The following is a 16626-nucleotide window of genomic DNA, read 5'->3' as shown; positions in this document are numbered from 1 at the left end:
TCTGCACTAGATATTCTTCTGGATTCAGTGTCACCGGTCACTCCTGTAAGCAGATCTTGTGTCCCCTTTGAACTGGAGTACCTTTACTGCCCAATATCAGTAAGACCATTCGTTGTGTGTACTGCATGTGCCCCCCTTTACCTGATCCCGAATATCTCCTTGCACCTGAGTTGCTTTGTGGCAATGACAGAGGCTTGGGAGCACTTGGTCCTCTCAGAATCAAGACTTGCATTTATATTGTGCCTTTCACGACGTTCCAAGTGCTTTATAGCCAATGAAGTACTTTTGAAGTGTAGTCACTGTTGTCAAATAGCTCACATTAAGGTCCCACAAAGAGCAATGTGATAACGACCAGATAATCTGTTTTAGCGATGTTGGTTGAGGGATAAATATTAGCCAGGACACCAGGTGAACTCTCCGACTCTTCTTCGAAATAATGCTGTGGGATATTTTACACCTGCTTCAGAGGGCAGTCAGGGCCTTGGTTTAACGTCTCATCCGAAAGACGGCACCTCCGACAGTGCAGCACTCCTCCAGTACTGCACTGGAGTGTCAGCCTAGATTTTGTGCTCAACTCTCTGGAGTGGGACTTAAACTCATAACCTTCTGACTCAGAGGCGAGAGTGCTACCCACTGAGCCACGGCTGACACAGCCAGAGATGATGTGTGATACTGGCTAACCAAAGCAAGAAAGAGGAAAAAAAACTAGAGAGTGAGTATCACCCTCTTAAAGAAATACAAAAGGGATATTCATTGAAGAGTACAGCTTCCCCCCCAGTGCTTTTATGTGGTACGGTGTTAACTGTGCAACATCTGTGTGCACAACAGCTGAAATATCTTTTGAGACTTTTATTCATCCAATATCCAGTCAGTACAATGGTAAAACACAGGAGCATTTCTTTGTAAAAGTGCATATATTCCCTAAATTAAAGTTGCCTTAAAAATGAGCTGTAGAATCACATTGTAAATGACCTATGACTTTACGATTGCAATTTCAGTAAAAACTCTGTAAGCAACACCAGTGTGTAAGTTGCTTGATTGTATAAGAGGTTATAAAACATGCACAAAGGTGCAGCTTATGCATCCAGTGTTGTATTAAATGTGGCTTTGTTTGAGCAAGAAAATATTTGGCAATTTTTTTTCAAATAGCTTTTTTTAGAAGTGGTAATCAGCATATCAAAATGCAAAAGTTGGGAATCATTGTAAATGGAATACAACCAGTGACTTACTATCCCATCAATGTTTGTAAAGTTACCCCTTCCTGCTATACTCAAGAGTATAGCAGACTAAACAGGAAGAAAAGAAAGACTTACATTTATATAGCGCCTTTCACAACCTCAGGACGTCCCAAAGCCCTTTTATAGCTAATGAGGTACTTTTGGAGTGTAGTCACTATTGTAATGTAGGAGACATGGCAGCCAATTTGTGTACAGCAAGGTCCCACAAACAGCAATGTGGTAATGACCAAATAATCTGTTTTTAGTAATGTTGGTTGGGGGATAAATATTGGTGAGGACAGCAAGGGAATAATTGAATGCCCACTGTGTGTTGGATGCATTCTGTATCATGCAGATTCAGATTTGTCCAATGTATATGTAATGATCGGGGTGAAATTCCTCTTTTAACAAGAACAACTGAAATTGCACTCTCAGAAACCACAATGTTTCAAATACACTGTTCCTTTGATTTCTTTAGTTGGTTGTATATCACGGCTTTCTCCTGTTTTTTCATTAAAAGGGGAATTTTAGACCTTACTTTGAAGCAAATATATTTGTAAAACAAAAATGAAAAACATGATAAACAACAGTCAGGAAACTTTTAATACACAACTAAAGGGTTGTGACAGATACAGGTATCTAGGAATTAAGGTGCATATTTTCGTTCTGGACCTGTCCGGGTTAAGAGCTGAGGAAGTTGATTTCTGTTGCTTCCTACTTTTCAATAATCCAGGGCACAGATTAACGCCACCCCTCGCTTGATCCAGTGTCTCTGCGACTTGGAGGTTGGTAATTCCACAGCTATGACATAATTGGTGGAATGGCCAGTCGTCGACAGTGTACCTGAAAGTTAAAGTGTACAGATCACATCTGGGATATTCATTGCTTAAAGGGGATGGAAAGTACTCTTTTTTTTCTTTTCATCTGACGTATTAGTCGAAAATTATTAAAAATTTACACATGCAAGTTACTTCCAGTGTGTCACATATTGCTCATGCAAATTTCTGTGTCGAGATTAAATAAAATTATAAAGGCAGTCATTTTCAATACAGAGAAAGCTCTCCAGAGTCATAATGTCTGCAAGCTCTAAATTGATCTTCCGACCGACAAAGCCACAATTCTATTTGGCAACCTAAACAGTAATTCATCTTTGAATGAATTCGCCCAGTGTTTACTTATCAATAAGATTTTGAAGCCTTAAAGGATACACACATTCGCTGGGAATTTCCTCAGGGGGTCCCCACGATCGACTGGCGTAACAGTTGGTGCAAAGTCGGTGGAAACCCTGCGTAAGTTACGGTGCCCATTTGGAGAACTCCCTGAGGAAATTTGCGGTGCTCCAGTTTAGCAGCAGAATAATGCATGGTGCTCCACATGCTATAATGTTCTTGTCTTTATGAAACAGACTTAGTGAGAGCAGTACCACGGGAAATTAGCGAGTAATGTTTTCAGGATGGTACATCTGGCATGCATTTCCTGTCCATTACGGTTGTGTCCGTCCAGCACCCTTCTCCAAAACACCTCAAGTGCCACATCTCAAGAAAAAAACGCATTCATAAAAAAAAACGGCAGCCATTTGACACAGTAGAGAGAAGGCAGGAATTTCCTCTTTGGGGTGGGAGAGTGTGGGGAAATTGGGCAGGGGGCTAAATCCCTACCTGTTTTAAAGCCAGAAGAATTTTCTGTTGGAAGTGACAACAGGTTCCAGAAATGCCAAATATGGGTATGCACATTCAAATAAGGTAATAATGACGACGTGAAGTCATAAGTCACATTTTCCGTCATTATCGTCCAAGCAACATTGCACACTAACGACGTCTGAGTAAAACAGTTGCTGGCATCGACAGGCTGATTTCGCTGAGAGGCTCAGAGGCCGCGCGGTACTGCCTGAGTGGCAGCTGGCCCCTTTCCACTGCTCCATACCACAGTCTGCAGCAGTACTGATTTTCTGCCCCCCCGCCCCCACATCTCCCCCCGCCCCATTCCTGTACCCCACACTCACCCACCACCTGTGGCAGGCTCCCAGCACAGGCGTAAACTCTACCAGAACATTTTTTTTTAGATCAGGCGAAACCCAGCAAACCTGTAAGGTCCAGTGTCCCGACAGGGGAGCAGGCGTGAAGCCTGCCCGACAAATTAACACCGGCGATCTTGGCTACTGGAAAATCATAGAACCATACAGCACAGAAAGAGGCCAAACAGCCCATCGTGCCTAAAGAACACAAGAAAGTCAGACAGGTGGACAGACAAGAGCACAACAGAAAAAGAACCCCAAAAAAAGCAAAACAGAGAAACAAATCAGAAGACATAAAAAGGCACAGAGAACCACAAAATACACAAAGTCACCATCAACAACATGAGGATAATTCTTACATATACGACAGAGAGGGTCTGAAGGAGCTAATAGGAATCGTCTGGGTACTGCAGATTACTCAGGGTACACTAACTCCAGTATCACCAGAGTACTGCAGATTACTCAGGGTACACTAACTCCAGTATCACCAGAGTACTGCAGATTACTCAGGGTACACTAACTCCAGTATCACCAGAGTACTGCAGATTACTCAGGGTACACTAACTCCAGCATCACCAGAGTACTGCAGATTACTCAGGGTACACTAACTCCAGTATCACCAGGGTACTGCAGATTACTCAGGGTACACTAACTCCAGCATCACCAGAGTACTGCAGATTACTCAGGGTACACTAACTCCAGCATCACCAGAGTACTGCAGATTACTCAGGGTACACTAACTCCAGCATCACCAGGGTACTGCAGATTACTCAGGGTACACTAACTCCAGTATCACCAGGGTACTGCAGATTACTCAGGGTACACTAACTCCAGTATCACCAGAGTACTGCAGATTACTCAGGGTACACTAACTCCAGCATCACCAGAGTACTGCAGATTACTCAGGGTACACTAACTCCAGCATCACCAGAGTACTGCAGATTACTCAGGGTACACTAACTCCAGCATCACCAGAGTACTGCAGATTACTCAGGGTACACTAACTCCAGCATCACCAGAGTACTGCAGATTACTCAGGGTACACTAACTCCAGTATCACCAGGGTACTGCAGATTACTCAGGGTACACTAACTCCAGCATCACCAGAGTACTGCAGATTACTCAGGGTACACTAACTCCAGCATCACCAGAGTACTGCAGATTACTCAGGGTACACTAACTCCAGCATCACCAGAGTACTGCAGATTACTCAGGGTACACTAACTCCAGTATCACCAGGGTACTGCAGATTACTCAGGGTACACTAACTCCAGCATCACCAGAGTACTGCAGATTACTCAGGGTACACTAACTCCAGTATCACCAGAGTACTGCAGATTACTCAGGGTACACTAACTCCAGCATCACCAGAGTACTGCAGATTACTCAGGGTACACTAACTCCAGCATCACCAGAGTACTGCAGATTACTCAGGGTACACTAACTCCAGTATCACCAGAGTACTGCAGATTACTCAGGGTACACTAACTCCAGTATCACCAGGGTACTGCAGATTACTCAGGGTACACTAACTCCAGCATCACCAGAGTACTGCAGATTACTCAGGGTACACTAACTCCAGTATCACCAGAGTACTGCAGATTACTCAGGGTACACTAACTCCAGCATCACCAGAGTACTGCAGATTACTCAGGGTACACTAACTCCAGCATCACCAGAGTACTGCAGATTACTCAGGGTACACTAACTCCAGCATCACCAGAGTACTGCAGATTACTCAGGGTACACTAACTCCAGCATCACCAGAGTACTGCAGATTACTCAGGGTACACTAACTCCAGCATCACCAGAGTACTGCAGATTACTCAGGGTACACTAACTCCAGTATCACCAGAGTACTGCAGATTACTCAGGGTACACTAACTCCAGCATCACCAGAGTACTGCAGATTACTCAGGGTACACTAACTCCAGCATCACCAGAGTACTGCAGATTACTCAGGGTACACTAACTCCAGCATCACCAGAGTACTGCAGATTACTCAGGGTACACTAACTCCAGCATCACCAGAGTACTGCAGATTACTCAGGGTACACTAACTCCAGCATCACCAGAGTACTGCAGATTACTCAGGGTACACTAACTCCAGCATCACCAGAGTACTGCAGATTACTCAGGGTACACTAACTCCAGTATCACCAGAGTACTGCAGATTACTCAGGGTACACTAACTCCAGTATCACCAGGGTACTGCAGATTACTCAGGGTACACTAACTCCAGTATCACCAGGGTACTGCAGATTACTCAGGGTACACTAACTCCAGCATCACCAGAGTACTGCAGATTACTCAGGGTACACTAACTCCAGCATCACCAGAGTACTGCAGATTACTCAGGGTACACTAACTCCAGCATCACCAGAGTACTGCAGATTACTCAGGGTACACTAACTCCAGCATCACCAGAGTACTGCAGATTACTCAGGGTACACTAACTCCAGCATCACCAGAGTACTGCAGATTACTCAGGGTACACTAACTCCAGTATCACCAGGGTACTGCAGATTACTCAGGGTACACTAACTCCAGCATCACCAGAGTACTGCAGATTACTCAGGGTACACTAACTCCAGTATCACCAGAGTACTGCAGATTACTCAGGGTACACTAACTCCAGCATCACCAGAGTACTGCAGATTACTCAGGGTACACTAACTCCAGTATCACCAGGGTACTGCAGATTACTCAGGGTACACTAACTCCAGCATCACCAGAGTACTGCAGATTACTCAGGGTACACTAACTCCAGTATCACCAGAGTACTGCAGATTACTCAGGGTACACTAACTCCAGTATCACCAGGGTACTGCAGATTACTCAGGGTACACTAACTCCAGTATCACCAGAGTACTGCAGATTACTCAGGGTACACTAACTCCAGTATCACCAGAGTACTGCAGATTACTCAGGGTACACTAACTCCAGTATCACCAGAGTACTGCAGATTACTCAGGGTACACTAACTCCAGCATCACCAGAGTACTGCAGATTACTCAGGGTACACTAACTCCAGTATCACCAGGGTACTGCAGATTACTCAGGGTACACTAACTCCAGTATCACCAGGGTACTGCAGATTACTCAGGGTACACTAACTCCAGTATCACCAGGGTACTGCAGATTACTCAGGGTACACTAACTCCAGCATCACCAGGGTACACTAACTCCAGTATCACCAGGGTACTGCAGATTACTCAGGGTACCCTAACTCCAGCATCACCAGGGTACTACAGTGTACTCATGGTACACTAACTCCAGTATCACCAGGTTTCTATCGTGTACTCGGTACACTAACTCCAGTATCACCAGGTTTCTATCGTGTACTCAGAAACAGAAAAATTTATGGCACAGAAGGAGGCCATTTGGCCCATTGTGTCCGTGCCGGTCGAAAAACAGCTACTCAGCCTAATCCCACTTTCCAGCACTTGGTCCGTAGCCTTGTAGGTTGAGGCACTTCAGGTGCACATCCAGGTACTTTTTAAATGTGATGACGGTTTCATGCCTCTACCACCCTTTCATGCAGTGAGTTCCAGACCCCCACCACCCTCTGGGTGAAAACATTTTTCCTCAGCTCCCCTCGAATCCTTCTACCAATTAATTAAAATCTATGCCTCCTGGTTATTGACCTCTCTGCGAAGGGAAATAGTTCCTTCCTATCCACTCTGTCTAGGCCCCTCATAATTTTATACACCTCAACTAAATTACCCCTAAGCCTCCTCTGATCCAAAGAAAACAACCCCAGCCTATCTAATCTTTCCTTAAGGCTAAAATTCTCCAGTCCTGGCAACATCCTCATAAATCTCCTTTGTATCCTTTCTAGTACAATCACATCTTTCCTGTAATGTGGTGACCAGAACTGTACACAGTACTCAAGCTGTGGCCTAACCAGTGTTTTATACAGTTCGAGCATAACCTCCCTGTTCTTATATTCTATGCCTTGGCTAATAAAGGAAAGTATCCCATATGGCTTCTTAACCACCTTAATTACCTGTCCTGCTACCTTCAGGGATCTGTGGACATGCACTCCAAGGTCCCTCTCTTAGGAACAAAGGAACATAGGAACAGGAGTAGGCCATTCAGCCCCTCGTGCCTGCTCCGCCATTTGATAAGATCATGGCTGATCTGTGATCTAACTCCATATACCCGCCTTTGGCCCATATCCCTTAATACCTTTATCTGCCAAAAAGCTATCTACCGCAGATTTAAATTTAGCAATTGAGCTAGTATCAATTGCCGTTTGCGGAAGAGAGTTCCAAACTTCTACCACCCTTTGTGTGTAGAAATGTTTTCTAATCTCGCTCCTGAAAGGTCTGGCTCTAATTTTTAGACTGTGCCCCCTACTCCTAAAATCCCCAACCAGCGGAAATAGTTTCTCTCTATCCACCCTATCCGTTCCCCTTAATATCTTATAAACTTCGATCAGATCACTCCTTAATCTTCGAAACTCCAGAGAATGCAACCCCAATTTGTGTAATCTCTCCTCGTAACTTAACCCTTGAAGTCCGGGTATCATTCTAGTAAACCTGCGCTGCACTCCCTCCAAGGCCAGTATGTCCTTCCGAAGGTGCGGTGCCCAGAACTGCTCACAGTACTCCAGGTGCAGTCTAACCAGGGTTTTGTATAGCTGCAGCATAACTTCTGCCCCCTTGTACTCCAGTCTTCTAGATATAAAGGCCAACATTCCATTTGCCTTATTGATTATTTTCTGCACCTGTTCATGACACTTCAATGATCTATGTACCTGAACCCCCAAGTCCCTTTGGACATCCACTGTTTTTAACTTTTTACCATTTAGAAAGTACCCTGTTCTATCCTTTTTTGATCCAAAGTGGATGACCTCACATTTATCTACATTGAATTCCATTTGCCACAGTTTTGCCCATTCACCTAATCTATCAATATCCCTTTGTAATTTTATGTTTTCATCTACACTGCTTACAATGCCACCAATCTTTGTGTCTTGGGCAAACTTAGATATGAGACTTCCTATGCCTTCATCTCAGTCGTTAATAAATATTGTGAATAATTGAGGCCCCAAGACAGATCCCTGCGGGACTCCACTAGTCACATCCTGCCAATGTGAGTACCTACCCATTATCCCTACTCTCTGTCGCCTTTCGCTCAGCCAACTTCCTAACCAAGTCCGTACTTTTCCCTCGATTCCATGGGCTTCTATCTTAACTAACAGTCTCTTATGTGGGACCTTATCAAATGCCTTCTGGAATAAATAACATCCATTGACATTCCCCTGTCCACTATTTTAATCACCTCTTCAAAAAATTCAATCAGGTTTGTCAGGCATGACCTACCTTTCACAAATCCATGCTGGCTCTCTCTGATCAACTGAAAATTCTCGAGGTGTTCAGTCACCCTGTCCTTAAATACAGACTCCAGCATTTTCCCCACAACAGATGTTAGGCTAACTGGTCTATAATTCCCTGGTTTCCCTCTCTCTCCTTTCTTAAAAAGCGGAGTGACATGTGCAATTTTCCAATCCAGAGGGACAGTTCCTGAATCTAGAGAACTTTGAAAGATTATAGTTAGGGCATCTGCAATGTGCTCACCTACTTCCTTTAAAACCCTGGGATGGAAACCATCTGGTCCTGGGGATTTGTCACTCTTTAGTGCTATTATTTTCTTCATTACTGTTGCTTTACTTATGTTAATTTTATCGAGTCCCTGTCCCCGATTCAATATTAGTTTTCTTGGGATTTCCGGCATGCTATCCTCTTTTTCTACTGTAAATACTGACGCAAAGTAATTGTTCAACCTGTCCGCTATTTCCCCATTGTCAATGACAATATCCCCACTTTCAGTTATTAAGGGGCCAACACTGCTCCTGACCACCCTCTTTTTCCTAATATAACTATAAAAGTTCTTCGTATTGGTTTTGATATCCCTTGCAAGTTTCTTTTCATGCTCTCTTTTTGTAGCCCTTACTATCTGTTTTATGACCCTTTGTTGATCTTTGTATCTTTCCCATTCGCCAGGATCTGTGCCATTTTTTGCCTTTTTGTATGCCCTTTCCTTATGTCTTATACTGTCCCTTACCTCTTTAGTTGTCCATGGCTGTTTTTTTTGGCAAGTAGAGTTCTTGCCCCTTGGGTATAAACCGAAGTGTCATGAACAGGTGCAGAAAATAATCAATAAGGCAAATGGAATGTTGGCCTTTATTTCTAGAGGACTAGAGTACAAGGGGGCAGAAGTTATGCTGCAGCTATACAAAACCCTGGTTAGACCGCACCTGGAGTACTGTGAGCAGTTCTGGGCACCGCATCTTCGGAAGGACATATTGGCCTTGGAGGGAGTGCAGCGTAGGTTTACTAGAATGATACCCGGACTTCAAGGGTTAAGTTACGAGGAGAGATTACACAAATTGGGGTTGCATTCTCTGGAGTTTCGAAGATTAAGGGGTGATCTGATCGAAGTTTATAAGATATTAAGGGGAACGGATAGGGTGGATAGAGAGAAACTATTTCCGCTGGTTGGGGATTTTAGGAGTAGGGGTTTTCTTTAAACATTTCGCACTGATCATCAGTCGTTTTACCCATGAACAGATTTGCCCAGTTTACTGTGGACAGTCTCTCTCTCATCCCATTGAAGTCGGCCTTACCCAAGTCTAGAATCTTAGCAGCTGACTCACTTTTTTCCCTTTCAAACACTACATTAAACTCGATCATGTTATGATCGCTATTGGATAGATGTTCGTGTACAGTTAAGCTGTTAACTAAATCTGGTTCATTACTCATTACTAAATCTAATACGGCTTGCCCCCTTGTTGCCTCCAGGACATACTGCTGTAGAAAACTATCCCAAACACACTCAAGAAATTCACTACCTTTCTGACAGTTGCTAGTCTGCTTTTCCCAATCTATGTGAAGGTTAAAGTCCCCCATTAAGACCACTATGCCTTTCTTACACGCTTGTCTAATCTCTGCATTTATACAATCTAGCACTTCAGAGCTGCTGCCACAATTCCCACTATAGTCTTAGATCCTTTCCCATTTCTCAATTCAACCCATAAGATCTCTGTTGGCTCTTCCTCTATACCTCTCAGTATCCTCCCATTTATTGAGTATTCCCTTGCCTTGTTTGCCCTCCCCAAATGCATAACCTCACACTTCTCCGGATTGAATTCCATTTGCCACTTTTCTGCCCACCTGACCAGTCCATTGATATCTTCCTGCAGTCTACAGCTTTCTTCCTCACTATCAACCACACGGCCAATTTTTGTATCATCTGAAAACTTCTTAATCATGCCCCCTACATTTAAGTCTAAACCATTGATATATATCACAAAAAGCAAGGGACCTAGTACTGAGCGCTGCAGAACCCCACTGGAAACAGCCTTCTAGTCACAAAAACACCCGTCAACCTTTGTAAAGAATTTCAATACATTGATGTAGGGCGGAAATTTCCTTTATATGCTAAGTGTAAGAAAATAGTGAACCTGTTCTTTATAAAAGAGTTTATGATTTCATTACACATAGCACACAGAGGATCCCCCCATGACGAGCACAATACCTTTGGGTTGCTCTTACCTGCTCGTGTGAGTGTCTTGTATATTGGACATATGTAAATTCCTTGCTGTGGTGTTTTACGATTTGGAGTTGGGATTAACCAGATCACAGCCATAACTGTGTAGAGTTCTTTGGGCCGTGATTCATCCAGCTCAAACATAGTAGAGTCCCAGCGAGCTCCCTCCAAAAACAGACCATGGATGTAGCACCCAACTCTGGGACGAGCCAAGTGGGAAGGTGCGTTCTCAAGTATCTGTTATTGGAACAGAATGGATTAGGCCAGTGTATCTTAAAAAAAAATTAAACAGTAGGTCCATTATTTTCCCTTTTTCGCAGTGTAAATAAAACATGATTTTGTGAGTTAGATCCAGTTCATTGCTCCCTCTACTCAGCCCTAAGAATATACCTCAATTACAACTTCAGCAGAGTAGTTCTGGCATCATCGAGATACATCGAAACTACAGCACAGAAACAGGCCATTCGGCCCAACTGGTCTATGCCGGCATTTATGCTCCACACGAGCATCCTCCCTCTCTACTTCATCTAACCCTATCTGCACACCTTCTATTCCTTTCCCTCTAAAGTGCTTATCTAGCTTTCCATTAAATCTATCTATGCTATTTGTTTCAACTACTCCTTAGTGCGTTTCACATTCTTACCACCCTTTGGGTAAACAAATTTCTCCTGAATTCCCTATTGGATTTATTAGCGACTATTTTATATTTATGACCTCTCGTTTTGGACTCCCCCCACAAGTGGAAACATTTTCTCTACGTTGACCCTCTCAAACCCTATCATTATCTTAAAGTCCTCTATCAAGTCACCCCTCAGCCTTCTCTTTTCTAGAGAAAAGAACCCCAGCCTGTTCAGCCTTTCCTGATAAGTATATCCTCTCAGTTCTGGTATTATCCTTGTGAATCTTTTTTGCACCCTCTCCAATGCCTCTACATCCTTTCTATAATATGGAGACCAGGTCTGTGCACAGCATTCTAAGTGTGGTCTAACAAAGGTTCTATACAAGTTGAACATAACTTCTCTGCTTTTCAGTTCTATCCCTGTAGAAATGAACCCCAGTGCTTGATTTGTCTTTTTATGGCCTCATTAACCTGCGTCACCACTTTTAGTGGTTTGTGTATCTGTATCCCTAGATCCCTTTGCTCCTCTACACATGTAGACTCTTATTATCCAAGCAGTAGTTGGCCTCCTTATTCTTCCTACTGAAATTCACCACCTCCCACTTATCTATACTGATTGAAAACAAAAATAATCAAGAGTGATGTCACAGGACAGCAGGTAGGTGATTGGTTGGTGAGTATTTTTTGCTCTCTAACTTCAGACAGTGGGTTAAACTAAAACCATAGCGAGCTGAAAGAGTTTGGGGGCGGAGCGGATAAAGAGCGAGGGAGTGAGGTACGGAGAGCGAGCTGAAAGAGTTTGGGGGCGGAGCGGATAAAGAGCGAGGGAGTGAGGTAAGAAAACCAAAAGTGACGCCAGCAGAAGGGAAGGAGCTGATTGGTCGGTAGCTGGTGAGATTTTCTTTTCTGATGGGCGTTTTTTTTAAGTCTTTAAGTTTATTTTTGTTAAGTTTAGTTAATAATATAATAATTAGAAGCATGGCAAGGCACCTCAGACCCATCGAATGTGTACCTTGTGCCATGTGGGAACTCCAGGACTCTTCCCACGTCCTGGATGGCCACAGGTGCATGAAGTGTCGTCAGCTGGAGGAGCTCGAGCTCTGGGCTTTGGAGCTTGAGCAACAGCTGGCGTCACTGCAGTGCATCCACAAGGCTGAGAGCTACGTGGATAGCACGTTTCAGGAGGTGGTCACCCCGCAGCTTAAGAGAGTGCAGGCACAGTGGAACTGGGTGACCATCGGACAGATAAGGAGGACCAGGCAGGTAGCGCAGGAGTCCTCTGAGGACATCTGACTCTCTAACCAGTTCTGAATACTGGTGAGGGAGAGGGTTCTTCTGAGGAGTGCTGCCAGAACCAAGTCCACAGCATCATGTATGGCTCAGCTGTACAGTGGCGGGGGTGGGGGGGGGGGGAAATGGGGGGGCAGTGGAGGAGAAAGTTCAGAGGGGAGACGAAAAAGGAAATAAGAGGGGCAAAGAGCAAGTATAAGAATAGACTGGTGGCTTACATAAAAGGGAAACCAAAAATCTTCTATAGGCATGTAAATAGTAAAAGGATAGTAAGAGGAGGGGTGGGACCGATTACGGGCCAAAAAGCAGATTTACGTATGGAGGCAGAGGGCATGGCTGAGGTACTAAATGAGTACTTTGCATCTGTCTTTACCAAGGAAGAAGATGCTGCCAAAGTCACAGTAAGTGAAAAGGCAGTTGAGATACTGGATGGACTAAAAATTGATAGGAGGTACTAGAAAGGCTGGCTGTACTTAAAGTAAGTAAGTCACCCGGTCCAGATGGGATGCATCCTAGGTTGCTGGGGGAAGTAAGGGTGGAAATTGTGGAGGTGCTGGCCATAATCTTCCAGTCATCTGTAGATACAGGGCTGGTGCCAGAGGACTAGAGAATTGCAAATGTTACACCCTTGTTCAATAAAGGGTGTAAGGATAAACCCGACAACTACAGGGCAGTCAGTTTAATCTCAGTGGTGGGGAAACTTTTAGAAACGATAATCTGGGACAAAATTAACAGTCACTTGGAGAAGCGTGGATTTATTAAGAAAATCAAGCATGGATTTGTTAACGGCAAATCGTGTTTAACCAACTTGATTGAGTTTTTTGATGAGGCAACAGAGGGGTCAACGAGGGCAATTCGGTTGATGTGGTGCATATGAACTTACAAAAGGTGTTTGTTAAAGTGCCACATAATAGGCTTGTCATCAAAGTTGAAGTCCATGAACTAAAGGGGCATTGGCAGCATGGATACGAAATTGTCTAAGTGACAGGAAACAGAGAGTAGTGGTGAACGGTTGTTTATCGGACTGGAGCGAGGTGTATAGTGGTGTTCCCAAGGGATTGGTACTAGGACCATTGCTTTTTTAGATATATAGTAATGACTTGGACTTGGGTGTACAGGGCACAATTTCAAAATTTGCAGATAACACAAAACTTGGAAGGGTCGTTAACAGTGAGGAGGATAGTGATAGACTGCAAGAGGATATGGATAGGCTGGTGGAATGGGCGGACATGTGCAGATGAAATTCAATGCAGAAAAGTGTGAAGTGATACATTTTGGTAGGAAAAACAAGGAGAAGCAATATAAACTAAAGGGTACAATTCTAAAAGGGATGCAGGAACAGAGAGATCTGGGGGTATATATGCACAAATCGTTGAAGGTGGCAGGGCAGGTTGAGAAAGCGGTTAGAAAAGCATACAGGATCCTGGGCTTTATAAATAGAGGCACAGAGTACAAAAGTAAGGAAGTGATGATGAACCTTTATAAAACACTGCTTCAGCCATAACTGGAGTATTGTGTCCAGTACTGGGCACCGCACTTTAGGAAGGATGTGAAGGCCTTAGAGAGGGTGCAGAAGAGATTTACTAGAATGATTCCAGGGATGCGGGACTTCAGTTATGTGGATAAACTAGAGAAGCTGGGGTTGTCCTCCTTAGAGCAGAGAAGATTGAGAGGAGATTTGATAGAGGTATTCAAAATCATGAAGGGTCTGGACAGAGTTAGATAGAGAGAAACTGTTCCCATTGGTGGAAGGGTCAAGAACCAGAGGACATAGATTTAAGTTGATTGGCAAAAGAACCAAAGGTGACATGAGAAAAAACTTTTTTAGACAACGAGTGGACATGATCTGGAATGCACTGCCTGAAGGGGTGGTGGCTTTCAAAAGGGAATAGGATAAGTACTTGAAGGGAAAAAATTTGCAGGGCTACGGGGATAGGGCGGGGGAGTGGGACTAGCTGGATTGCTCTTGCAGAGAACCGGCATGGACTCGATGGGCCGAATGGCCTCCTTCTGTGCTGTAACCATTCTATGATTCCATGATTGTATATTGAAATTCATTTGCCAATTACATGCCCGTTCTGCATGTTTATTAATGTCCTCTTGCATCTTGACGCATCCCTCCATTAATCCTCAGTTTAATATTTTATTTTCCACACCAGTTATTCACTGAGCTTTTGTGCTTTGTATTTGGAATTAGCTTTTCTTTTTGCTGAGCTCTATGAAAATGGTTCTCTTTCTCAGATTAAAGTACAATGCAAGGTATTCGTTATGTTGCAGAATATATGGTGCTAGCAGGTAAGTACACTGAGGTCCTTAGGCTATTCAGTACATTTGGGTGGAACTGCATCTTTATAGGGTACTGAGGATATTTCTTGATAGGGTACTTGGGTCAAGTAGGAATGATGGGACAGTGGGCACTAAGAACATAAGAAATAGGAGCAGGATTGGGCCATACGGCCCCTCGAGCATGCTCCACCATTCAATCAGATCATGGCTGATCTTCAACCTCAATTCCACTTTCCTGCCCGATCCCCATATCCCTTGATTCCCCTAGTGTCCAAAAATCTATCTATCTCAGCCTTGAATATACTCAACAGCTCAGCATCCACAGCCCTCTGGGGTAGAGAATTCCAAAGATTCACAACCCTCTGTGTGAAGAAATTCCTTCTCATCTCAGTCTTAAATGGCCGACCCCTTATCCTGAGACTATGCCCCCTAGTTCTAGACTCTCCAGCCAGGAGAAACAATCTCTCAGAATCTACCCTGTCAAGCCCCCTCAGAATCTTATATGTTTCAATGAGATCACCCCTCATTCTTCTAAACTCCAGAGAGTATAGGCCCATTCTACTCAACCTCTCCTCATAGGACAACCCTCTCATCCCAGGAATTAATCTAGTGAACCTTCGTTGCACCGCCTCTAAGGCAAGTATATCCTTCCTTAGACCAAAACTGTACTCCAGATGAGTCCAGGTCACCAAAGTCCTGTGCAATTGTAGTAAGGCTTTCTTACTCTTGTACTCCAACCTCCTTGAAATAAAGGCCAACATGCCATTTGCTTTCCTAATTGCCTGCTGTAACTGCATGTTAACTTGTGTTTCTTGTACGAGGACACCCAAGTCTCTCTGAACACCAACATTTAATAGTTTCTCACCATTCAAAAAATATTCTGTTTTTCCATTCTTCCTATCAAAGTGAATAACCTCACATTTCCCCACATTATACTCCACCTGCCATCTTCTTGCCCACTCACTTAACCTGTCTATATTCCTATGCAGACTCTTTGTGTCCTCCTCACTGCTTACTTTCCCACCTAGCTTTGTATCGTCAGCAAACTTGGATACATTACACTCGGTCCGTTCATCCAAGTCATTAATATAGATTGTCAATAGCTGAGGCCAAAGCAACAATCCTTGCGGCACCCCACTAGTTACAGCCTGCTAATCTGAAAATGATCTGTTTATCCCTACTCTCTGTTTTCCATCCATTAACCAATCCTCTATCCATGCTAATATGTACCCCCAACCCTCTGATCCCCTATCTTGCCGAACAACCTTTTACGTGGCACCTTATCGCATGCCTTTTGAAAATCCAAATATACTACATCCATTGGTTCCCCTTAATACATCCTCAAAAAACTCTAATAAATTTGGTCAAACACGATTTCCCTTTCATAAAACCACGTTGATTCTGCCTAATCATACTATGATATTCTAAGTGCCCTGTTACCTCTTCCTTAATAATGGATTCCAGCATTTTCCTGACGACTGATGTCAGGCTAACTGGCCTGTAGTTCCGTTTTCTCTCTCCCTCTTTTCTTGAATAGCCGGGTTACATTTGCTATCTTCCAATCTGCTGGGACCATTCTAGAATCTAGGGAATTTTGGAAGATCATAACCAATGCATCCACTATCTCTGCAGCCACCTCTTTT

At 43.7% G+C, this 16626-nt stretch overlaps 1 protein-coding gene across 1 annotated transcript in view; it reads right to left on the bottom strand.

The window, feature by feature from the left end:
• Positions 1-834: 834 nt before the first annotated feature.
• Positions 835-16626, bottom strand: part of dnah1 (dynein, axonemal, heavy chain 1) — a 333655-nt gene continuing 317863 nt past the window's right edge. Inside the window, exons 77-78 of the mRNA XM_067999000.1 lie at positions 10794-11025; positions 835-2060 (exon numbers count right to left, since the gene is read on the bottom strand). Of these exons, the coding sequence (XP_067855101.1) occupies positions 1939-2060; positions 10794-11025 (354 nt within the window). The 3' untranslated portion in view covers positions 835-1938. The remainder of the gene's footprint in view (positions 2061-10793; positions 11026-16626) is intronic.

This window comes from Heptranchias perlo, chromosome 17 (genome assembly GCF_035084215.1).
Source record: "Heptranchias perlo isolate sHepPer1 chromosome 17, sHepPer1.hap1, whole genome shotgun sequence".
Lineage (NCBI taxonomy): Eukaryota > Metazoa > Chordata > Chondrichthyes > Hexanchiformes > Hexanchidae > Heptranchias > Heptranchias perlo.
This window is presented reverse-complemented; position numbering and strand designations above follow the sequence as displayed.